This window comes from Onychostruthus taczanowskii, unplaced genomic scaffold (genome assembly GCF_017590055.1).
Source record: "Onychostruthus taczanowskii isolate IOZ18803 unplaced genomic scaffold, ASM1759005v1 scaffold88, whole genome shotgun sequence".
NCBI classification, from domain to species: domain Eukaryota; kingdom Metazoa; phylum Chordata; class Aves; order Passeriformes; family Passeridae; genus Onychostruthus; species Onychostruthus taczanowskii.
Window position 1 is genome coordinate 2,882,843 of NW_024506773.1, and position 26,715 is coordinate 2,909,557.

Here is a 26,715-nt window from a genome sequence, read left to right on the forward strand (position 1 = left end):
TAACTGAGCTCAATATATATATAAGTATTGACTTTTATCTTACCTGGAAGTAGACTGCAATTGCAAAACTCATCAGTTTACTGTTTTAATTGGGAGAATAACAACAGATATTGTTCTCCAGATAATCCTCCAGTTCCGAACTGCTTATGCATCCCCATCACATTGATGTTTATTGTTTCTCTGTGTTTGTGAAGTCCCAGCCTAACACAGTGCAAGTTTTCACAGCCAGTGGAACCATTCTCACTCACCTCCCATAGGGAGTAAACTGTAGCATAATTCAACAGATTTATTTCTCAAAATTATTTTCTCTTTTATGATTGTTTCCAAAGGGACAATGCCACATTCAGCATTGAATTCCTTTGCTGAAAATTCAAACTGTGAGCAGTTTAGGCCTGCATTCTCAATAGAATTTTTTCATGGGTATGTTTGTGACTTAAATGTTTAAACATGGATAGAAACCATTAAGAATATGTAAGTGTTTCAGGATCCAGATGTTTGTTCTTTTTGCTCTGTGACTCAGACCACAAATAATAAACACAACTCAATCTGTTCCAACCTTTATCTTCAAAAACAAACAAGCAAGCCAACTCAGGAAAATTTACATGATCAGCTCTTCTTTCAATTTACATTTATTATCCCAACTTCCTTGCTAAGACTTCATCTGAACATAATGTGTTACTCAAAATTCTTTAAAGCAAATGACATCCAAGTCTGAGACATCCACAATATTCATTTCCCATCCTGATTCTGCATGTAGCTTTTCTTCTCCTTCCTCTTTTTTAAAGCCCAAACCCAACCTTAAAGAATTACATTTCAATATTCAAATTACTGCAATGACCTATCTTCACAGGATATTAGAAGGAACATATAGAAACCCTGTCTGAAAGAACAGCAACTTATAACTGTCCTATTTTTTCCCAGATCTTTATGCTAATCCATTAGAGAAACCACCTCCAGCAGGAACATAAGGCATGACTAATCATTGATTGAATTTAACTGAGCTAATATCTACTTATAATATAGGAAATGAAGGCAAAAAAGCAATGCAGTGAATTTGATCAACTGGCAGCTGTGGAAATAATTTTCTTTCCAAATTCTTACATTCTGATGGGTTTATGTAATATAAATAGACTCTATCTGTTTACAAAGATAGCAACCCCATCTCTGCTGGCAACAAAAGTAGTCATATCAGAAGTAAAATATTAATTTAAATATATTGCATTGAGATTTTTAATACATGGGATATCTTCACTTAAAACATTTAAGGCAGCTTCAAAGTAAAACTGATGAACAAACTTGGGGTAAATATCTTCCTCCCCCCTATGTGGAGCAAAATTTTTCAGTCATATAGGGGATAAAAAACGTATTTTCTGTTTACATGTAAGAAAACTAGGTTTCATCCAGAATATATACTGTATGTTTCAATAACTTATATTTTCAGTATGAAATAGCATCTTCAAAAAGATGACAAGTAACAGTCATCTTGCAATGGTTCTCTGAAAATAAATATTACCTATACAAAATGCAGGAATAACATACAGGGCTATTAAGCTTAGAATTTGTGCAATTTTTTGACATGACTTTTTGTATAATTAAAATGTAAAAAACTACAAGAGTGCAGAGTGAAAAATATGTTTAAATATTAAAAAAGAAAATGTAAATGACGTATAATGTACAAATAAATGAAATAATAAGCAAAAATCTGCCCATATGAAGGAAGCTGTGTTCATAAAGATTCTATTCCATTTTTTAAAAAGTTGTCTAATATACCTATATTCACAGCATGTTCTCAAATGCCAAGTCAGATTTAGTAACAAAACTATATAAAGAAACAACATTTGGACGCACAAAACATGAAGATAAATTTTTTTAACCAATGCTGTATGAATAACATTTATAATTTCTCTTATAGCATGTGATCAAATAAAACAGAAAAACCAGAATGTATACATTGCTAAACTTTTAAGTAATGTTATGTACATTTTATTGCCAGTATATGCACAATGGTAAGCATAGAACTATAAATACACAATGTAATTAAACAGTAGAAAACAACAAGGATGTTACACGTAACAAAGGAAAGAAGGAGGAGATACTATTTTCTTCATGTAGCTGCTAAAAAGGGCTAGCAATGAGTTATGACAGTCTTGGGTTTAAGTCTTTACATATATTTCTACAACTTGTCCTCCAAATAAATCTCTGCAATGGCATTGCTTCTTTAATAACCACATCTTAGCTCTTTCTATCGCATTCACTTCAAACTAAAGTAAAAACAACCTTTCATGTTAACTACAAGCATCTCACTTAATTTTTTATTAGGTTTTGTATTTCAGCGTTCCTAGCAGGTAAAGTATGCAAGTAGTTTCTTAGGATATTTGGCTGCAACGTTGAAGAATAGTTTTGAATACACATTAAGTGATAATTTGGAAAAAAAAAAAATTTTTTTCTGTAGATAGTTCTTCTACTGGGTGCTATATGCAGCAGCTCAGTCAAAAATTAGTCACCCTGAAGAGGTAGAGAGAATTTTAGCCTAGCATAGATCATCATCCTTGGCACCACTATTTTCTCTCTTATCAGGATACACTTCCTCCAACTAGACAAAATCACAGTCAAAGGGAAAATAACGCCAGGAAAAAAGTTCCACTATTCCTGGGAAGGGCACTGCTTCATCCCATTTCTCACTTAATTAGCTTGCTGCTTATATAAAAGAAAAAAAGGAAAAAGAAAGGAAAAAAAAGGAAAAGACAACATTTAGGGACACATTTACTTATCTTTGTTCTCTTTCCATTATCAACTTCATAAATACAAAGAACCATTATTCACAATATACTAACTCTTTTTCAAAAATGGAAAAGCAAACCCTTGAAACATTTCCACACCTTAATCCAGATGGGTCTTGAGGATGCTATTCAAGAAAACCATGCAAATAATTTGGTGCAGCTTTTCCTACTCATCCAAAATATATATTTTTCTTTAAATTAAATGGTGGCGAGATCCATAGCATTTGTGACTATTCCCCCCTCCCCCCATTTAAATTCAATGCAGAAAAATCTTGGTGCTTTTCGGAAGATAAGGAATAAATAGTTTTCTGCACTGTTGTCATAAGATTCCATGTGAGTTACAATACAAGACTACTTGTTCCAGCAATTAGGTTGAGAGGAAACATTCTAGTGATAAAGATAAATACATACTGAGCATGCTTGGGCAGAGCACTCCATTCTGAAGCATCCTGCTTGAAGAACGAAAGGTGACAAGGATGGTTCACGTCCATCAAGTGACCATGAACTCTGCTGCTCACCAGCAGGCTGCCACACTGTCACCAGCTCGGCAGTGCTGCACTGGCAGGGCTGTCTCTCACATTAAGAGGTACTGGTTGTACCAGTCCTCTGCTGCGCACACGAAATTCTTATTTATGCAACAAACATACAACCAATGAACAATATCACTGTGACAGAACTGGATCGATCCAGCTTTCTTTTTATAGGCATATTTCTCAATCTCCAGAATATCCCAAACAAGCTGTAAATAAGATGATGAACCACCAACACAGTGAACAAGTCTCACTGCAGTTCAGACTAGTTCAGCCTTGTTTCACATCACTTCTTGTTTCTAGCAAAGGACATGATGCTCAAACAAAACAGCAATAAAAAAAGTAATGTTATCTGCAGCTGAAGAAAAGCAACAGAATTTATATTTTAACTTCTGAAGCTTAAAGCATACCTTTTTAATTAGCATTATAAAATCTTTTAATACAGTAACACTGGCAAAAGTTAATGGGAAGACACAGAGGATTATGAACAGGGTAACTGATGGATAAGATTATTTTAAATTTTTATTCTGCTTTGATCACCTGATGTTAATACTGTTTTTCCTTAGATCTGGAATAATTCTATTGCAACAGTCTCATGCAGGCTGAGGACAGCCACTGGTTAAAGGGGGAAAAAAAAAAAACCAAAACCCCAAACACAAAAGAAAAATAACAAAAGAAAGGGGGGGGTGTTGAACCAAAACAAGAAAAAAGTTCCAGAAGTTGCATGTAAGGATTTTCCTTTCACTGAAGAGGGCCTTGCCCTTCCTTTAGGAGACCTGGTTAGCTCTTGTCAGCTTCATTAGCTTTGTCCAGACATATCTGCTGCTGTATCCCCTGCTCCAGAGCCTGTTTGTGCACGTTTGATGTAAAGGTTCAATAATTTCATCTGCAAATTTAAGCCAGAAATTAACTCTGTTTAGTATTCGCAAGCTGTACAGACTGACTACAGGAACAGTACAACAAAAGAGACATTAATCCTTTTTCTTTTTCCTAAAAGTCAAATTGCACTTTACACAGTTATTCAAAAGGAACATACATGCCAATGAAAACATCAAACACAACAAAATTTGTCACATGGAAACTGCTCAAGCTTCTCTAAGGATGTAAATAATATGATATAAAGTAGCTAGTTTAAGACAGATGGAATATTTTCTTCCAATTATATTGCTTTTCTAAATATGGTAGTGGTTTGGGTTTCTGTATCTTCTAAGTTACTGCTGAGGTTTAAGCCTCTAGTCAGAGTTGCTAATATTGGTATGTACTAAAGCTTCCACTATTGTCTGGAGTCACTTGAAATACAATCACTGCCAGAGACTATTTAAAGATAGAACTGTCTTATTCACAGATACACAAAATTAATTGTCCTGTTTTACTCCCAAGGACAAAGAGATTCACAACTAACCTACAGCTGCTTAGATGCAAAAAACTCCATGAAAAAGATGTCAATGAAGTCATAAATATCCTGAAATAAAAAGGACCAGAGACTGGTTCTTATTATTTCAAATTAAATATACTGAAAAGACTGGTGAAAGCAAAATAACAAGGAGGAAGAATAAACAGAACTGCTGTATGTAACATGGGCATACTATGTTCCCTGTTTTTGAATCAGAACTTGCATGAAAAGAAACACAAGAAACACGGATAGAAAAGCCTGCTGAGTACAGTCATTATCACTGCTACCAGCATACAAGCAACTGACTGCATCAGAACTAGTAAGAAACATAGTTTAGTAATTATCTTTACACAAAAGTTTGCACACTTGCATATAAAAGACCTGTGAACTCTGAGTTTTGAATATTTTACAGCAAAGCCGTATTAATACAACTGACAGTCTCTTTCAAGTATACACTTCTTTGAAACTTTCTGGCAATGGCAACCAAAATGCAAACTCATAGATGCAATTATGAGCCAAGATTTCTTTGAACTGTATCTTCTACTTACTTTACTGCCAGTGAGTTGACTGAGATGTGGTTTAAGTTCATCACCAATTACTGCATGAATGGCTACAAGGCAGAAAACACATGCCTTACGAACGCTGCTCTCTGAGTTATCATAACCCTAGAAAGCAATAAAATTAACATTAATACCTTATCAGTTAATGATTAAAAGCCCCAGAAAGCTATTTACTATAATAAATACATTGAAGTCTATGGTAAATTAATGCCAGTGTAGCCCAATGAAGCATTCCAACAAAAAAACAAACACACTAATACAGAGCACGCAGTTAAAAAGCAGGCTGCATATTAATAACCATTGATAATCATTTTCCAGGGTGAATTTAAAATCCACACAGTCCTGTTCCTAAGTTAAACTGAAAACAGAGCTGCTGCCATGCAACAGGTGAGCACATAAGAGAACTTTTCTAGGTTATACAGCTATTTACTTAAAGGAAAAGACCACTCACAATTTAGAGCTTCCTGACTCTGAATGAAGAACTCTTTTAAAGCTAAAGGCTCTTTTGCTAACCTTCATCTCATTCTTCCATTATTTTTGTTTCTTTTGCCATTTTTCTATTACTCCATGCCTGGCTGTCTCACTCAGACTCCCTTCCCAGTGGGCCCCTTCTCTGTCTCTATTTTCCTGCAGATGTATGACTGGATCACACTCATTAGAGACAGAAATCTGCAGACGCCAACTCTAAAGAGTTTTGATCTATGAAGGAAATTAATGTCTTCTGGTTCTTAAAATGATAAAAAAGTGGTAAAATTTTCAGTTTTAAAGACAAAAGAAGAGAAAACTTGGATATTCTTCTAATTTTATTTAACTTTATAAACTGCTCTTTTCTCTTGACTCCCAAAAGCCCCAGCTGACAAACCCCTACAATTATACAGAAAACACAGACAATTTCACATCAAATTATGTAACTTGGAAAAAGTTACAAACAACAAAGAACTATCTTACAACTGGAAGTATCCACCAAGCTTACCTATAACCAGGACTCTATATCCTACTGAGATTTCCTCAGTCCTAATCATGGTTATAATTTAGCTCCCTGCTAATCGAAGAGATTGTTCCCACTATTGAAAGTATTTTGGGTCAAGGCAGCCATCAACTATCAGATAAGTAAAATCCTTCGTAAGAACCAAGTGGTACTGTTTTTAAGAAGTCTTTGCAACTCACATGTCTACAGTTTCTTTTTATTAGTCTGTTTTGTTTCTTCTTTGTTCTCTCCTTACCTGTATTAGACCTGGCACAATCTCTGGTAAAAGCTGAGTAAGGGTTTCTTTAGATACTCTTTCTATAACTTTTGTCTGCATTTTGATTGCGGCCAGATTAATGGGGTAATCTGCAGTTTGGATAATTGGACAGAGAACTTTGATGCACTGATCTGGGCTAATGGAAGTGGCCAGCATGGAAGCAGCTTCTTCAGCAGATCTCACCACCTAGTGAAAGAAAAAGACACAGAAAAGTGACTTGTGTAAGACTCTTACTCTGTGGTCTGTTTTCTGGCAGTAAAGGTCTTGAGCATGAAAATTTTGTATCAAGACCTCTGCAGTAGTATAGAAATATGTAACGAGTTCAGCCACTGGACATTATTTTCTAAAACCACAATTCTTCTCCATATTCTGTGGCTACTATGCCCCTGGCAATACACATATCAGTTTTTCAAACCTGCTTGTTTAATAGGATCTGAAATTTCTATATTCTGCATACCCTCCAACTACATACTGAAATATCAACACCTTTGTAAGCCTGTAATTTCTTGTGTTGCCATTTGCTATTGCTTGTTAGGTCAGAGATCACTGATAAAACATGCTTTCGCATTCATTTCGAAGGTGTGTTTAATGACATGCCTAGATTACTAATTGTAGAATCCAATCAAGCTGTTTTTCTTCCCCTGTAATTTTGAAAGAAACTATGACAAGAGAGTACTTTAACCCTGAAGAATATGCAGAACAAGCAGAACAAGAATAATTATGTAGAACTTCAACAGGTACACAATCTCAAAACAAAACAAGGGAACCACAGAGAAAATTAACATCTTATCTTCACATTGGTGCTGTGGTGGCATCTGCCATCTAACAAGAGGAACCACTGTACAGAATGAGTGGTACACAGTGATGTACAAAAACCTTCAAAATTTTCTCTCCATCCTTTACTCTCTCACTCCTAACACACAAAACGATGAGAGGGGAAAAAAGCACAGGAACAGAGAAGGAACAATGGGGAAATGACACTGTAATAAATACAGTGTATGAAACAAATCCAGAGAGCACAGGGAAAAGAGAAACGAGTATCAAATGAGTGATAAAGTCATGGGATGGGAGGAATTGCAGTCGACTTCAAAGCCTGAAACTCTACAGTAAATTCCACAAAGTGCCCTTGCATGGGGAACATGTAGTCATTTAGTAATAAACACGGATTCTTTCAACAGCATCAGTGACACTGATGTCAGAAGTTGAATATTGGGTTCATTATTGTATCTGTGTTTCCTACATTTACATGCATTGTCCTTTATTGTGTATGCAGGCATCACAAATCGCTCTGAGCAAGGTTACATTCAGCATTCTCCTGAATCCCCTCACTATTTCTGGCACAAGTACCTCCCCCACTGACATATTCCTGTGCATTTTCCCTTAACACCCCATGCAAAGCCACGCTCTCAACTGGAGCAGAATGGAAAAGGTTGACAATTCCTTGTCTTGTTTAGTCTCATCTCTCAACCATAAACCTCACTGCAATCCAAAAGCTTGTTTTACCTCTCTAGGACACTTATAGTTGGCTTAAGATGCCAAACAAGCAAAAAACACCTTTCAGTTATTCCTTGAAGAGCCATGGTGACACACTGTTGGTTACACAGTTCTGCGGGATGGCACCCAAGCCAACGGTTATTAGGGATGATATTAACCATTCAAGAGCTTTTAGAACTGCAGGGTTTTTTTTCCCTTGCATATCCATGTGAACTAATGATATCATTGTTATTAAACATATAATAATATGCTCATTATTAAAAAAAAATTACTTCCTCGGTAGGAACTGATTATTTCACATTTTCTGGACAGCTCTTTCATTTTGTAATAGTTTTATAACAATAGAACCTTAAACAAATAAAATAACTGATTACTGACCTCCTTATGAGGATCCTTATGTGCTTCTAAGGTCTTCATGATTGTGAGCTCTGCATAATTCTTAAACCTTGCTGGCTGGTTTCTCAGAATTTCTCTTAGAACTTTCAGTGCCAAAGCTCTAATTGCATGCTAAAGATTCAATATTAAAATAAATGAGTTATGCATCTTTAAACAGACATATGCTTTTAACATTTGTTCAGCTGCTGGAAAAGTCTTTAATAATGGAAAAAATATCTGATTATGCTTTGCACACATATACAGGCTCAATCTAGTGTTAACAAATAAAAATAGGAAAAAAGTCTCTTCAATCTCTTTTTCTTCACAGAAAATTCAGGTGACATGTCATAAACACACTACTAAATTATTCTGACTTATCTATGCTACCCAGAAGTTAAGTTCCAAACACAAGGGCTGATAAAACCATCATGCAAATAAACACATTTTTAACTTTTTCTTTATATAATTATTAAAAAAATCAAACACAAGTACTAGTGTCTTCTTGATACTGAGTAATTTCAGAAAAATGGCCTTTGTAGAGAACTATTAGATAGAAAGAACTCAGTCTCTTCACAACTAGTATTACTGTATTTTAGAAATAGATTTTCAAATGCTTTGCCACACATGATGTTTTGATATTCCAGATTCATTCAGGGGCTATAAACAGATAAGCTTCGAATCTCAGTGCAAAAATGTTTCGTTCGATCTAATATGTCAGAATCCACAAACAGGAATCCTGGAGAAATTAAGTATCACTGATGTCCTTTTCACCATCAGAGGAATTGGACTTCATGGCATTTTTGTATTCCCACAGTTTTTTTGTTTTTTCCACCACTAACTGGAATTTGTGCCCTTTCTACAACTCATACAAATGTAAAAGGTGCTGAAAATAAGGCATGTACTTTGTCAACATTCTGAACTGGATGTTTCCGAATTTACCTCTTTATCTCCAAGCGTTTCAAGCAGCAGAAGAAGTATTGTTTTGAAGTGCTCATCCCAAACACCAAAAGACTCTTCCTGAGTTAACTTCATGAGCTCATACAGGGCAGCCTTTCTTTCTTCAACTCTCTCATTATGGTTTGATAACTCTTTCAGTAGTTCTGCAACCAGATCAGAATGGTCCATGGGAGGCTCTGTCAAAAAGGAATGCACAAACACAGTTACTGCAGATAATAATAATAGTGCCTGTTGTACAACTAAAGGATATATTCTAGTATGACTTGCTCATTTTCGAGCATGCTTTTGTTTTTCCCCCCACATCTGCCTGTAAGAATTGCAGTCTGGCTACTACATTTTCAGTAACATTTCAGCCAATATTGCTGAATAAGATTACAATCCCTCCTAAACCCCTACAATGACACAGCAAAAGCTCCCTTGCAGGCTTAGTCTACTGCAGGAGTTTTTAGGCTTGCAGTACCCACTAAGTACTCTGCATCCTTTTAAATCTGATATATACAAGAAGGGCCATCATTCCCAAATGACCCTTCCATTCAAGATGAAAAAAATTCTTTTCTCTGTTAGTATTACAGAATTGTTCAGACTTTTGTAAGCCATGTTTCCACAATAGCTAGGTTGCTAAAACAAACGGGGAAAAAAAAAGTACAACAATAGTTCTTGGTACAAAAGAACTGAAATAAAGGCAAACCAGGGCTATTATTCCCATAGATCCCAAAACCAATTCATTAAGAGATGGCTCTGGATTTTAGTTTTTATTAGAGAGGATACCATGATAATGGAAAAATACATTATTAATACAACCGGTATTTGTAAACACTGGACTGCAAAACGGAGTGATCTGCAAACTGTCAAGAAACTTAAATATGGTCTTAATGAAAGCTGAGTGTCATCTTGAGTATCTTTATTCCAGCATTGAGACCCATTTAGCCTTTAAGAATGGGAAGTATATAGCTTCCATCTATGCATTGAAACATTTGGATAAATTAACAGAAATATGCCTTTTCCTAAGGCATTGCACCTTTCCTGAAATGACTACATGTATTAACTAACACATTAAATACACCCTCCATAACAAATTAATTATACCATACACTGAGAAATCACAGCCCTTGAACTTACAAATACTGTACAAAGCACTTTTAAAAAGAACACAGTAAATGCTGAGTACTACAGAATTAAATATCTTAAAATCACACATCATCTACTGTAAAAATCATGCTGGTTTTGAACCCCACATTCCTATTTGCATTCTGTTTTGCATGAATAAATAGGAGCACCAGCATCTGAAAGAAAACTACAAACACTTCTGCTGCCTCTGTGCTAATGGATGATTAATTTTTGACTAAAGGGCAGACTGAAATTGTGTTAGGTCAGTTATTGTTTAAAGGAGATGTGCAGAATGGACAGTCATTTTTATGGAAGCAAGACGATTACTTTTACTGGCAGCACTCATACTTGTTCTACCAAACTGTAAGGATTATAGCTATAGCAAATCCAATTTCAGGGAATGCATATTGACACTTCATTAGCAAAACTACTCTCTTCTGTTTAAATAAAGTATTTTCATTGTAGTGTCATCTTAGATGAATGGACAGAATGGTTAAAGAGACAGGGGAAGGTAATAGTCATGTCCATGCAGGAATAAGAGGAGGAAAGAAGTTCCAGTAGTGGACTACATAACTGAAAAACGTGAAGATAACCAAGAGGGATGTGCCTTTTCAGCTTGCCTTTTCCATTCCTTTGTATGACTTAGCACTTCGTATTTAATTTCCAAACATTCTATAGATAAGAATGGAGAAGCATAAAAGAAGTTCAAAGTCTACTCTCAAAATTTCTTTTTCAGAAAGGAAACAAAACACAAATGAAGAGGAGTAGATAGAACTCCTTCATTTGAATGAATTAAAATATGCATTAGAGAGACAAATAATTGATGAAGAACAGCTCTTCTCAAACCAATCAAATAATATCCTTTTGACAGGACAAACAGCATAGGTTTAAAAGGGACATGTAGGTATGTCCTGCATTTTGGAAGGATTTTCCTACTGCCACTCACAGCATCTTAATATAAAAGCTGTGCAAACATGATGGCAAATAAAGCAAATAAAGCAAGTGCAAAATTTGATGTATCACTTGCAGGTGACTGGATTATAAATGGCTTTCTACTAATGCAGCAGGATATGAGTGATGTCCTTGCTTGGATGTGTGCAGAGCCTGGTTCCGCTGGATGCATTTGTTAGTGCTACAAAGGAATGTGGAGCCAACTTAGAAAATCTGTAGATGACATCACTTTAGGAGCAATCACAAATGTTCTGAAGAAGAGAGTAAGAACTCAAAATTATCACGTTAAATCAAAGGAATGGTCTGAAAAAAAAAGACGCCAAGTGCAAGGCGAGACACTGAAGCAGAAATCTTAAGCCCATGCACAAACTGGGAGGTAAAAAGGAAGATGTTTGTAAAGTGCAATCCATGGAAGTAAGCTGAAATAAATAAGATCACTGTTTTTCAAACAGAGACTGTGAACTGCTTTTAAGTCTGGAAGTGACTTGGAGAGCCAGGTTTCCCTATGCGTCAGATAAAGAGCATTTCCCTCGGGGAAAAAACAAAGTGGTTGGAAGATTTAGGCTGTTACTCTGAAAACCAAGAGAAGCAAAACACTCATCAATTGTGAACTATGTGAGGCACACTGTGGCATCTCTTCCACAGAAAATTTTCAACTGCCAGAGAAACAGTCTGTAAAATACAAATTCCTGCCCCAGTGCTGTTGACAAGACTGTAGGAGCAGCTAAGGTTTTCCCACCTGGCCTTGTATTTCCACATCCTTCTGTCAGTAATGCATGACAGAATAGCTGGGAATCCCAGTACTAATGTAACTTTGTGTCAGGAACAAGCAGTAGTTCTGTGGAGTTTCCAAAAACTGGTAACTTATGTCAAATTAGCCCTTCAGGTTTATGTGTGTAATTCTCAACAGAGGAGTCGTAGGTATAAGGTATTTTGCCAATGTATCTTTTCTCTTGCAGACTTTTTGCAAATAATCCCAGTGAAATTCTAACAGTAACACACAAATAACAGAATGTACATGATACAACTGAATACTATGGGTGAACAATACAGGAATGAAACCAAGTACTTCATCAAGACCCATTAAAGAGCAGACCTAAAGAAAGCATTGCACTACTCCTCCAACCAGGACAAACTCATAGTGGATGGGGATGCTTCACTCCAGCCAGTCCTGAATTGTTATAAAACTGGATCGTGCTGGCACAGCACAGACTGCATCTGGTTTAATGCAATAACCAAAAATAAGCTGTCAGAAGGTAGGAGGCTTCTCCCATGTAAAACAAGATCCCTTAATACAGAATCTCAAACATAACCTGGCTCTGTATGTGGATGGCAAAGCTATTTAATTATTAATATGTACATGCCATGATTTGTAAAACTGTGCTTTTCCCTCAATCTTTTTCAGAAGATAATATCTGGCTACAATATGTGCTTCTTCATGATATGTAAGAAAAACAAAGAAAAATGCACCATACTTGGATTTGGTTTTGATTTGATGCAAACTTAAAGCCAACTTATAGAATAGATGAATAAAACACCATGTCAAAAAATAACTTTGTTTTTCAACTGTTTCTGTAACACATCTTTTGCAGAATGACAAAACCAAAACAGGTAGAAAGGAGATGATGACTTTGTCCCTTGTTCCCTTGTTATTAAGAAAGTGCTTACTTAAAAACTTGATCTATAGCTGAACAACAGTGAATACCAGATTACGAGAACCACTGACTATTAATTAAAATAATGATAGTAGTGCTACTTGGGAACCTTCTTACTACAGAAATATAAAAAAATTACCTCAAGATATATGGAGAAATGTCTTAAAGAAGCTCTGGAAGCCTACAAAACACAACCCATGTTCCTAGATTTACATGCACCACATTCCTGGTAAAAAGCTGGTTTGTTTTGTTTCATTTAAAAATAATGTTTAGTCAATAGAAAATGCCAACGCCATGTTTCAAATACAAATATATTACTAACAAAATACTTAATCTTTCACCTAATTTCCAAACCTGTTTGATCCAGTTTTACTTCCTTGCTGTAAATCTTTTCTCCACCCTCCTGCTTTAAATTTCAATCATAAAACCATCTGATAAGTAAATTTATACTGGCAATACTGATAAAGAATGTGCTTCCAGAAGTATACAACATGGTTCAGCATTTCCTTCATTCTTACCCTTAGTCTCTACAAATACCAAGTAATCCAACAGTGTAACTCAAAGAGTTGAGTAACAAATAAACTAATTCAAAATATAGCATTTGTAAAAACCTCTCAAAGAAGTGATACATATCTTCCTAACAATAACTTCAGAAGCTGAACTCCCAGACAGAAAATCTCATCATTTTTCTTCTAACACAGAATGTAATCTGAATCTTACCATCAGGAAACTGCTCTGCATCATCATCAAACATGGCTTCTTTCAAAGCAGATTTATTAAATGCACTGATACCATCAGAATAATTGTATGGGTTGTAATCTCGTGAGCGTGGTGAAGAGTGGGGAGGCATCGTGTTGAGTAATGACGTTTTGTTATCCAGAGCTGTCCGACCTGTATCGCTCACACCACTTCCTGCTCGCATGTCCACTATTCCAGAAGCACTGCAAATCTGCAGGAGAGGAAGTAGCACACGAGCATGTGTGAAACACAATCTTACACCTTTCCATTAACTACATCACTAATTCATTTATGTAGCAAAAACGTACAAATTTCAAAATGCTTAGAATTTTCAAACTAGCCTTCAAATAAGAAGTCTTACTTCACTAAATGCTGTTTTCCTTAAAAAAACCAACCAACCAAAAAAAAAAAAAAAAAAAACAGAAAAAAAGGAAAGCATATGTTGTCCAAAAAAAATCAAACCAAAAATAGTTGTTTTTTATCCTACCAGTCTGATGCAAAATGATTACAAATGTGTTTAAGCATATATATAGTTGCCAAGTTCAACAAATCTTACAGCCAAAGTTCCACATAAACAGGAGTCTTAAATACTGCATCTTAACAGCCCACAGGTTGTATACAAAATAAAATAAAACATTCAGAAAAACGTATATTAGGATACAAACTTCTCAAAAAAATAATTTCAGCTGTTTTGCAAGATCACAGATTTCTAAACTGCTAACATATTAAACACATAGACACTGCTACATAAAATCAGCATTTACGTTTTCAAAATGCAATTTGAGATGAGGAACATATTTTTCTAAAGCTTTAAAGTAATTCAGGAGAAATGCCCAACTTAAGAAGAATATAAACCTCCTGAAACAGATGCTTTCTTATCTGTAATCAATCAGACACTAGCTTAGTTTGCTGATACCAATATGGACTGAGTTTAAATACTCACCGAATCACTGTCATCTTTTTTAGCATCTCGTTTTACAGGCTCATTCATATCTTCTTGACTACGAAAACTGAAATTCTGAATGGCTTCAGTGACTCCACGAAGAGAGCTGTAAATATCTTCAGAATTCATATTTTCAGTGTCATAGTCAAATGCACTGTGGGCCATGGAGAAGGACATAGGAAGTAAGATGGATTTATTTTGTTATCTGTACTTTTAAATTGCATTAGCAGGTAACTACAGAGACTCAGGAAATATTACTAAAATTATTACTTTTCTTGAAAGACATTAAGAAAGTTGTCTCTTCACAATACAAATTGGTACTATGGTATGCCTTAGTAAGTGTACTACCACTGACATAGAAAGCACTGAAAGTAGATAAGGGAAAGGTTACATTAGGTAACAGCATCTGCCTGAAGAAAAACTTATTTTGCTCTGTTTTACTCTGTTGAATGTGAAACAACTGGAATTTTTACACAATCCTCTTATTCTGAAAAAAGTCCTAAAGTAAGGAGCACTGATAGAACTCAACAGCAAGTTGACTGGTAAAAGCAAAATTACAAAGTTCACTTTGCTGACAACATCATCACTATAACAAACACTTGTAAACTATTATTTCTTTAGTCTCCCCAATATTAAATCTGGTTAAAAGTGTGTTGCTTTTGGCTGGGACAGACGTAACTGTCCTCACAGAGGCTGGCTGGGGGGGCTATGCTTTGGATTTGTGCTGGAAATGGGGTTGCTCACATAGCGCTGTTCAGGAACAGCTGAGCAGTGCTTACACAGAGCCAAGGCCCATTCTGGTCCTCACACAGCCCTGGCAGCGAGCAGCCCGGGGTACACAAGGAGCTGGAAGGGGACACGGCTGGGACAGCCGACCCCACTGGCCAAGGGATATTCCACACCATACGGCATCACCATCTAAGCATATACCGCTGAGGGAAGGAGGAAGGGAGGGATGTTCAGAGTCATGGCACTTGAGTTCCCAGGTCACTGCTACAAGTGATAGGGCCCGGCTCTCCTGAGGACAGCTGAACACCTGAACCCGCCATAAGAGGTAGCAAATTCATTGTCTGTTGCTCGCACATGCAGCTTTTGCTTTACCTAATTAATTGTCTTTATCTCAGTTTTCTCTGTTTTATATTCTGATTGCCCCCCATATCCCACCACAGAGCTATTGAGTGGCTGTATGATGCTTAGTTGTTAACTGGGGTTAAACCATGACATCAGATGGCAAGTTTTAACACTTGTTTAGAGAAGCACACTTTGGTTCGTTCTCTTGCTAATCCATTTGCCTTCCAAGATGGACAGCCCTTTCCCACCTCAGGCCAGCACGTCAGACCCTTCTGGGAGGCTGAGCAGTTTCATTCTATGGAGGAAGAGGGATTATTTCTGAGCATCTGTCATTTTGTGCAAAATTTTGCCCATGCTTTCATTACTGGGGCTCCATTTTGGACAATGTGTTATAAGCCTTAGATGTAAAATTGTAACGCCATGAGTCTGCATTACCTTGGTGACAAAGTGTTCTGTGATGTATTGGTTGGGGAAGTGAGAGGACTTGACCAACTTGCTGGGGAGCGTGGAGTAGGTCTTGTTAAAGGACTTCCCATCGATCCCTGGAGGAGGAGAGGTGAGAAAAGATACTCTAGTAGGACTAAAAGCTTCCCTTTTAACTTACTGTATTTATTATTATGTTTATTTTTCTGATGCCCAGAAACATTTAATGAGCTTCAACTAAATTCCTGGATTGTGTAACCCATTACTAGTAACTTCAATCACGTGTAACTTTGAAATTAGAAAGTACAAGATAAACTACTCTTAAGAAACACATCCAAACCTAGGAGGTCACTTGGAAGCAACATAGACTTAGAAACTGCAACTGCAGAGGAAAAGGAAAAGACATTTCACAGAGAGCTACTAAGTAAGCTTTTACACAGTCACTTCAGAAAGAAGAGTAACAGAAGTGGATACCTGACCACTGTTGCCTGTATTCCGGAGATGATTATGGAGAAGCTTTGTGGCTCCATCCTGAAATGTTTTTGGTAAAGCACCCAACAGCATTGTAAACTCTGGAGTGTTGAGTTCAAAAAGGGAAATCAGCACTGACTGTGCAGCCTACAAGAAGAAAACACAAACTGAAGACATTATTTACAGTTTCAAAGTAATTTTATCTGCAAAAGATGCTGTAATGAGTAGTAATCACAGAATGTGACTTAAGTCTTGATCAAGCTTGAATAAAGATGTTAACAGATATGAACAAAGGCAATTTGTATTTGCTGGCAAGCTGGAAGTTCTGATTTTGATAAATTCAGGCACACAGATATCATTCTAACAAGCAGTCTTTCAGAAATGTGCTTTTCAACCCCCTTAGCCCCACATCCTTACTGAGAGAAAGAAAAAAAAAAAAGAAAAAAAGAAGGAATTTGCAAAATGGCTTTCAGAGTTTGGGAAGCTGAAAATTTAGAGAGAGAAATTAAACACTCCAGGCAGTAGCAAGCATGTGATCCTTTCTACTGAGTTCTGCAAGTGGTAATTACAGATGGTAACACACTTGCCTAAAAAGGAACAGTTAGCACTGTAGAAATTACAACAAACCCAACCAAACAAGATACCCTAATGTGGAATGAGACAGTAGTGATCATAGCACTTGATGCTCCTCATAATTTACCCTACAGCCAAGTGAGTAAGTTAACCTTTCCAGAGCTCTGCTTCATTTAACCTTTCTAAAAGGAAAGCAAACGTAATGGGCAATGAAATTTAGCTGACTATATATTCTGAAGATGAAAACTGTGGAGTAGTTTGTACTGGATGTCACCTCCCATACTCTCGATTTAATCAGTTCATCTTAACCATCGCAACCATCCTACAAGCATGTGTTACATATGCTGGGGTGGGTTTTTTTAACCTGAATAAAAAATCAGCACTCTCTACTGACAAAGCAACACAGTATATTACACAAGAGTTGGATTCCCTCTAGTACAGGAACTGTTGATTGAAAGAATTAAGTCATGTTTGTACAGTTTGATGAAGATTCACTGGATAGCATTAAAAAAACCTGTCAACAGAGTAACTAACAAGTGCAAAGGAGAGCTGGAGGAAGTTCTCCACAATGACTTCTTTGTAGCAGAAGACTGTGGTTTTAAGATTAACCAGCTATGTGCAGTTTATACAGTTCACCATCAAGGTATGCCATGCACTGGAGAGAACCAGTGCCTCAGACAGAATGATAGGCAGCATTCTTAACCACCAATACACTCCAAACAAGTAGTTTAGAAAATTCTTTCAGACATTTATTTCCCTACTTTTGCTTCCAGAGCAATGAACTGTAGCATTTTTTAATTAAAAGTGGAGAGCCAAGGCATGAGCACACCTACCTGCACACATCTCAGTGTTAAGTTAAACAACAAAAATCCTAGCATGTCAGATTGCCACAAATTATCTTTGCATACTTGTGACTGGTTGTTTCCCTTAACATTTCTTTCCTTTTCCCTTTGATAGCCTTCCCTTCAAATGATCACTCAGAATGTCCTCTGCAATCTGTCTGATGTTTCTCTTGTCCTTGTCATTTTTAATAGTCAGTCTTTTCATCAAAATTGATACAAAGCAAAACGAAGACAAATTCAGCAGCTGAGCAGAGGTTTGGGAATTACCACTTTCTTTTTTTTCTGTCTAGTTAGCCAATCTCCACTCCCTAATACTGACTCTATTTAAGCTGCTATTAACAGAACACAACAGCCAGTCCAGGATTGTATCAGGATAGAAACTGATACCATCAAGTCTGCCCAAAATGAAGCTCTGCCTATAGTATCAAAATTGATACTGACTTGCAGAAGGTATCCAATGCAATTATCTATTTTCTCTCTTTCTTCCTTGCTGAAGAAACCCTGAGTTTTAGAGTATTTAGAGGTTTTTGTTCTCCCCAGCATAAGGTCTCTGCTGAGATTTAAATTCACTCACACAGAAATCATCTTTAAAAGAGTGAAATAAGGATTATAAATATTTCTTTGGTTTTGCTTTTCTTCTTAGAAAATTTCTAAGAATAGATTAAAACTCTTTCCAGAAGCATTCCAATCATAGAAGAAATCTAAGTTTTGAAACAAAATTTTACCTTCCAGAAAGAAGTCCCATGTCACTGAACTATACTAAGAGTGCCCAATGTGAGACTAATAAACTAGGGTTTTTCATAATACTTAGTACTAGAACTGTTTTTGCTAAGGAAAAAATCAAACCCATTAATTACACAGAAATTACTTAGAAAAAGCTTTTAATTTAAAGAAATTACACTAAGTTCTATAAAGCTTATTAAACTAAATAAGATTAAAAAGCCTGTGATAGCAGATTGAGAAGATCGTTAAGAGAATTAAACATTTTATACTACCAGAATAACTCTTTTGACTTCTTATTGGCAAAATTTTATTTTCAAGCGTTGAAGGATTTTTGCAATTAGCTGTCTCAAAGAGCTGTGTTTTGGCAAGAAAAAATAAAATCTGAAAACTTACATGATTGAGGTGTTCCAGATGACTAAACTCACTGGCAATTCTTTGCATGATTCAGTTACTTATTCACATTAAAATGCTTATCAGGGTTACGAACCATCAGATAAGACAGCTTGCCACGTGTCTCAGTGCTAAAACTTCACAGATTTAGAAGATAGTGCTGCTTCAATTCTCCTTCTGTTTTATGACCTTTTATATGTTACTAGAACATGATACCCAGGCAAGGAAAGTCCATTGGATGTAATCTATTACTGTTTTCTCAAACTCATGAAGTTATACAAGAAGTGAATGACTAAAACATTGCCTCCAATACAAAAACTCCCTGGTGTTTTTTTATTTTGTTTTACAAACATTCTAAATACGAAAAAGTTTTGTAAGTTATTTTTATTTTTGTTTTCTTCACGTTACAATTTGTATGACAGCTCCTACTATTCTTTCCTACATCCCTACTAAACAAAGGAAATTGCTCTTTCCAGAAAAGATGAAGCTGCCAAAACTCAAATTTAATTGAAAGTAGCAAAAGAAATCTCAACAAATTAATTGTTGCAGCTTTTCAAACTGCAGAAATAAACAGAAAAAGAGAGAGAAGAGTTAGCTCTCTGTGTCATAGACACTTGCACTATGACCATAGTTGAGGAACCATAAAAGGTACAACATTTTTGTAGTGCTGACATGCTAGAAATGGCAGCTACACAGCATGACCTGTAACCATCAGAACAACAAAACTATTCCATCAAATCACAAATAAAATTGTACGTTTTTTTGCTTTCTACAAATTGAAGTTTAGAAACCCTTTCCAAAGACAGCACTAGTACATTTCTATAGTTATTTAGTATCCTTGCTGTATCTATGCAGCTCACAAATGTTAATTTTCACTTCACATCATTATGTGGAAAAGGGAGGTTTGCACTGGAAGTGCAACATTACAAGAATAAGCCTATGACAATAAGCCTATAACCTTATCAAAGCACTTTCTTTGTCCAAGGTTCAACAGCTGTCTATCTATTTGTTGTTAAAAATAAAGGACTCTAGAAAATCCAACAGAGATTAGACTGAGTTTGCTACCAAATTTACCACTCCTGTTACAAATGTGCTACTTAGTATCACAAGGGGTGGTCTCTGAAGTAATGTTAAAACTGTACAAAAAATGGCCACTAAAGAGATTTTAGTACTAGATAGTACTTGCAATGAAGTAATAAATTATGAAACAGAATCTCAACATACGAACATATATAAAAAACACAACCCTAATGGAGAGTTTCAAGATGTTAATTTTATTCTTTTACTTAAATATTCTTAATTACCTGGAATGCTTTGCAATTCTAAGGACACATTAACAAACATACCTTCCTAACATCTGAGCTTTTGGGCTCTGTGGTCCAGGTGATGATTCGAGACACTGCTAACCTAGTTTCACTTGAATTTACAAAATCTCCTGGATCCATCTGTTGCGCAAGAGTTTCTATGTATTTTAAGATTGCAACTTTGACCTGCAAAGAGAAACAGAGTCAGATGGACAATAAAAATGGTGGGCTGCAAGAACAACTGAGCTCACAGAGTGTTCATTCCCTAAAATAAAGATATTTTTTCCAATTAAACTACACGTTTTCAGCACTAATGTAATTTTTCTTTGCAATAAAACAATCTACAAATGGATTTAACATTTGAAGAAGTTACTCCACAGACATTCAAATGCTCATAGAAAGCTTACATTTCACTGATAGCAACTAAAAGACATAAATCATTGCATACGCAGAAGCTTATATTTAAAAAAAAAGAAATGAAGAAAAGATTAATTCAGAATTATTAAGAATGTTTTTCAAGTGCTAAAATGAAAAATGAACATCATCTGATGAATCAATGATCACTTCTTACTAGCTCCTACCAGGTAGTTAACATTTAGTGCTTTTTCACAAAACATCAGGTTGAGTAGTCACAGTCTCTGGAAATAATAAGCCACAGGAATCTTCCCACTAAATACTAAAAAATGTATGGAATAGCATTTCTAGGAGAGACTTAAGATGGGTCACATGCTCACTTCGTCTGAATATATTCAGATGATAGAGACATGGATTTACCAGGAGGACAAAAAAACCTCCTGAGCTCCCTCATTTATCTGATCATTCTCTTACTCCACAAACTTGTTTTATTCCTTATGCAGAATCCCCGTTTTTTACATCCCAGGCTGCAGCCCCTCTCTGCTTTCTCCAATACTGCACCACTGCACAGTTTTGGGCAAAGGTCTATTACACCTGTGTATGTCTAAAATGTTTACTTCCTCAGCTCCTACGACCTCAGAAATTTGTCACCCAATCTGTCAACAAAAGTTATGGACATTTATTTAGACCATCTGTCAGGTTTAGCTGCTTTAATTTCCACTAACAATTACAGTGAACCAAAAATACCTACCAGGAGGGAGAGACCTATGTCCATCATAACCCGAGAGAAAAAGAGTTCTGGGTGTATTTCTGGCTGTTCATGGCTTGCAGTACAACTGTTCTGAGCAAAGCTATTTAGAAATTTCTCTTGGTCATGAAACTTGCAAGTGATTAAAAACTCAAGATACACTGGCATACAAATGAGGATTAATAATGAATACTTAATTTCCAAAACAGCTGCTAAAACTCAACTTCTCTGAAGTTATACCAAGCAGCAGCTGAATATGCAGATCAATATCTACAAATGCACACTATTTGCTAGCTATTTTCCAAGGAAAAAAAAAAACAAGCCATGAACATCTCTGCAAAAAGCTGAAACCACATGGCTTTCCAAATTCAAAGCAATAGTTGACATTTCTAAATTACATAGGGAAACCATTGTGACACGACCACATTTGACTGTTGAGGATTTAAATAAATATCATGTAAGACTTGAAAAGGTTGCTGTTAAGGACTGTAACACTCAGAACACCCAGAGGTATTTCTCCCAATGAAGAGACTCTGAAGTACTGCATCTGAGAAAGCAGGATTATTTAGTGTTTGAAGAACTGCTTCCTGAGGAACTTGCACAGAGTTCTGCAAAGATGGAGGCTCTTGGACGGAACAGCACTGAACAGAAAATGAGTGGAGGGAGCTCTCACTAACAGAGCTTTTCACAGTGAGACAGATTCCCTAAGCCAAACTTGACAGCTATTTTGAGAAAAACCAGTTTTTACTAATGACTTTTGAGATAAGAAATTCTGGAAGGGCTACACCTTTGTATGGTCAAATATCATGAGCCAGTATTATTACAGATTAAAAATCCCACGCTGAAGTAAAACTGCAAAAGACCAGCAAATCTACTTTAGAAGTATCTTTGCTAATATTTTTAGTAACTACGTACAGAGCTGAAATTTAGAAATAAAAAGGCTAACATCTTCAACAATCCATTTAATCTTTTTGAGAGAAAAACTTCTGGACTGCAATGAAAGCATCTCCAGAATTCTTACAATGAATATTTGTTGTTAAGTGAAACCACTCTCTACGAAGTTGTTCAATACTGTGACTTTCAGACTGTCAAATCCCAGATGTCTGTCTCCAACTTACTGAATACTTAGGAGAGATTGCCTGTGCCATTATATAACCAAATGACTAAAATACACACTAAAGATAAATTGTTGTGAATCTGTGTTACACAGGGTTTTTTTTAATCCAGAAATTTTAATGCTGACTTAGGTTAAAAAAAAAAAATCTTCCGATCAACTGAGGTAAAAATCTTTGTCAACAAATCAGCATTTTCAAAGTAAAGAAGGATTCAGAAACTTGAACTTTGGTCACAATGCTTAAATCAACTCCTCATTGAGCCTGAGATAATATGAAACGCAAGAAAAATGAAGTGATGATTGGAAGTGTATTTCAGGACACCCTTCTTTGGAAACTGTATGCTTTGCACCTGCAAATATAAGCTAAATAGATTATATCCCACCTAGGACATTTTACTCCTATGCCCATCCAAACATTTGACCAACACAGACACATACAGCTGGCACCTCTAAACTGTGTCTCAGTAATTCACTACACCTAAGTGTAAAATGACTGCAGAAACATGACAGATACAGCACAGTACACTAAGCGCAATTCCTCATGGACTTAGGTCAGGAGAATTCTATCTTCTCTATTGTTGGCCTTCTTACTGCCTAGCTATCCAAATCCACCTCTGTGGCCCCTCTAAAAGCTCAAGTTTTACCGCCTGACTTAGCTGTCTTTTTAAGTGTAAGAATGACCATGACAGCTTATTCCAAAGGATGATGATTATTTACTATTATCATGTGAAAACCAGATGAAAAAGTAATTTGTTGAAGGGAATCACTACATGGCTCAAATTTCTCATCTACCATCCCCTCCCCTCCTATCCGACCATCTTTAGGGATGCTGAAAATCCCTTCTCTGCCTTTTTCCTGCCACAGCGAATGCTGTTTCTCAATATTCCTAGAAGAAAAGCAATGAGATAACAATCTATCAAAGAACAAAAGCTCAAGACTTCAAGAATTGGAATAGTTCTCTAGGATTATGAATTATTCAGTGGTTTTTGACCACAGCAATTATTCAATTGATTATATCAATTATTCTATCTGGGTGCACTGAAGATGGGATTTAGGCAATATACTCAATAATGTGAATATTAAACAGATACTTCTCATCTATGGGCAATAGATAACTTTACTGCCTGAATCTTGAAGTTGTAGTTACCACATAAAAAGGAAGTAGGGGGTAGATTCCACTTTCTTCTGGGGGAAAAAAAAGCTTACCTTCTCTTAAACATTTACATAATTTACTGTCCCAAAAATTCATTCTAAATACTCTTGATTTTGCTTCAAACTGTAGTATAGTATAGTATAGAACTATAAGTGTTCTTCTATGGAGATAACTTTTACCAGCATCTTGATTTCAGAATTCTCTCTCAAAATTATTTTCAGAATGTCTTCCCATCAAGTGTTTCATATTTCTGAATTCCTTCTGGACCATTTAGGGAAAAATCTTGAACTCAGTCCCAAATCAGCCTAGTAGGAGTCCAAGTTTTGCTCCAAATCTACACTCTCAGCTTTGAAATGTGCTTAATATAGCTTTAACACCTACACACTACTGTATGGAAAACGGAGTATCTCAACCATCAAATTCACCTTCCTGGGGAGGAAAACCAAGCAAAATAAAACCAATCTCAATTTGTTCCAAGGATTCATTTAAACAACAAACTGATTTTTACTACCTCATTTGCTGTCTTCAATAAATGACAGCAGTCCCTTTTTAACACAGCTCTACGAAGCAACAGTGGTCAACGTATCAACTGTCCTCAAAAGCTTAAAAATATCAGTTTTACTGTATTGTAGACAAAAAAGGCATATTCATGTGACTTTAGGTTCAACATAACTCCGGAAAAGTCATATTCTTGTGCAGTATCAAACTGAGTAAAAATATTTCGTGCAGGATAGAGCAGAAGATGCCAGTTATCACATGCTTGTTATTTCCCCATTCTCATCACTTATAAATCTTCTTAGGATTTGATGAATTTGTTCTAAAATCAACACTCTTTGGAACTGCAAATGTACTACAGAATACGTTTTTGCTTTTCAGATATGCTGGCACATCCATGGACTACAGATTCTTAGGTAAAAACGTGTGTAATTATAAAGCTACACACTGCTTTCAGAGAAGTAGAGTGTACCACAGAAGTAGCTGATGTTTAACATAGTAACTCAAGTTCACATTAATATTAGAATAATTTAAAATAACTCAAGGCCTATCAGGCTGAACACAGGAAAATATATATATATATATATATATATATATGAACTAGGGAAAAAAGTATGGGAAATCACAAACATAAAATTAGGAAAGACTTGATAGAGTGAGTTTGCATAACCAGCTTGATGTTAGGCAGCCACATTTTTGTTGCTCATTTTTACTGTACTGTGCTTTTATTAGATCTCTCTTGCAGCAAACATTTTCATACTAGTGTCATGTTTAAAATTGAGCATCTGCATGCTTAAAGTTTCTCGCAAAGGTTAGTAGCAGCATACAATGCATTCAAATAAAAATTATTGGTAGCACTGTAAGAGTTTCACATAGGGTTAAGAATAAAGACAGTAATTCAGACAAAAACCTTTGAGCTCCAAAAAGAGCGAAGCTGGTCCTGCAGTGCTGGCTTGACTGTCTGAAAGTTTATAAAAACAAAATCCACTAATTGAAAACCTTGTATTTTTCTTTTTTTTTAGACAAAACAAAAATAACAATCCAAATTCAAAAATTAAGACAAGCAAATTTTATTAATGATGATTTCTGCTTGCAAAGCAAGCCTAAGAATTCTTACCTTCAGACTAGGTGTTTGGGTCTGGTCAACAGTAAATCTCATTAAAATACTGAACTGGAGGTCATTTGGAAAAGATTCCCTGTAAACAAACAAAATAATGTTAAGTTACATTACATTTTCTTTTAAGAACTGTTGAGAGGCACCAAATAAGCCCTCTCCCTTCTCAGTAAAGCTGAAACTGCTACCAGCTGCCACTGTATCTGACCTTTCAGAAACATTTACCTAGCATGTCCAGGACAACACTTAAGGAATTCCTGCTATGAAGCAATTATAGCTAGAACAGATAATCCAAGTAATGACGAATAATATAACAATGGTATGCTAGAATTCTGATTCTAAATCAGGCTGTCAGTGAAAACTGGGGAGAAGGAAGGGAAGACTGAAAGCAAATCCATTATTACCATAACTCCTTAAAAGTTAATACTGACACAGAGATTAATATTCCAGTGAAACTTTCACAACAAAATAAAGAAGTGCAAACACAATTCCTACATCACTGAACACAAAGTGAGACAACAAACATACAAGTCTCAAATGCACATTTTGGAATCAGGTAAGTAGTATCATATTAATTGTTCAGCACTGAGGACTCAAACCTTTTCAATTAGGAGTCATTTCATTAAACCAAAATGCAGAAGCAACAAGATTTACTGAAGTTTCAAGATCTGCTATGAGCTGTGCATTTTTCCAGAAATCAAACAGCACACAAAAAAAACCCCCAAAAACAACCAAGCAGCAAACCCCTTGAAAATAGCTAAAACTGTGTTATTATTACTTACTAAAGAGCTCATTACCTTGTGACATCAAGTGCCTTCTGAACTTTTGCTTGTACAGACCCAAGCAAATCAGCACCCATTTTTTTCAACAGCTGTGTCAGGAGTACAAACAGCCAGTCCTGCAGATCTTCTTTATGGACCTGGATGAAGTCCACCAGTGTCTCCAAAAACATACTGAACACCTAAAAGGCAGAAGAAGATGGAAAGAGGGTAGGATGGGGCAAAAGAGGAAACGACACTGACGTATGCTGAACTTACAAACGAAGAAAGCAGTAAGGGAATCAGAGGCAGAGAAAGGCAGTGTTTTGCAGCCAAGCGGGAAAAAAAGAAAGGGAAAGAAAGAAATCTGCCTTGCCTTTTCATTGGATTGTGATATAAGAGTACATTGGAAATGTTAGCTGACTTCTGTAGAAGTTTGACAATTAGGTATTCCA

The 26,715-nt window shown here is 36.0% G+C and overlaps 1 protein-coding gene across 25 annotated transcripts in view; it reads right to left on the reverse strand.

The window, feature by feature from the left end:
• Window positions 1-545: 545 nt before the first annotated feature.
• Window positions 546-26,715, reverse strand: part of CLASP2 (cytoplasmic linker associated protein 2) — a 144,683-nt gene continuing 118,513 nt past the window's right edge. For 17 of the 25 annotated variants that reach the window (XM_041425194.1, XM_041425189.1, XM_041425185.1 and 14 more), the window contains 13 exons: window positions 26,300-26,463; window positions 25,506-25,584; window positions 25,299-25,349; window positions 20,567-20,710; window positions 16,696-16,839; window positions 16,234-16,340; window positions 14,728-14,881; window positions 13,767-13,995; window positions 9,316-9,509; window positions 8,380-8,508; window positions 6,487-6,693; window positions 5,252-5,368; window positions 546-4,196 (listed from right to left, as the gene is read on the reverse strand). In XM_041425194.1, coding sequence (XP_041281128.1) covers window positions 4,110-4,196; window positions 5,252-5,368; window positions 6,487-6,693; window positions 8,380-8,508; window positions 9,316-9,509; window positions 13,767-13,995; window positions 14,728-14,881; window positions 16,234-16,340; window positions 16,696-16,839; window positions 20,567-20,710; window positions 25,299-25,349; window positions 25,506-25,584; window positions 26,300-26,463 — 1,806 coding nt within the window. In that variant the 3' untranslated portion in view covers window positions 546-4,109. The remainder of the gene's footprint in view (window positions 4,197-5,251; window positions 5,369-6,486; window positions 6,694-8,379; window positions 8,509-9,315; window positions 9,510-13,766; window positions 13,996-14,727; window positions 14,882-16,233; window positions 16,341-16,695; window positions 16,840-20,566; window positions 20,711-25,298; window positions 25,350-25,505; window positions 25,585-26,299; window positions 26,464-26,715) is intronic. The other 8 variants (XM_041425197.1, XM_041425193.1, XM_041425196.1 and 5 more) reach the window with 1 other exon arrangement.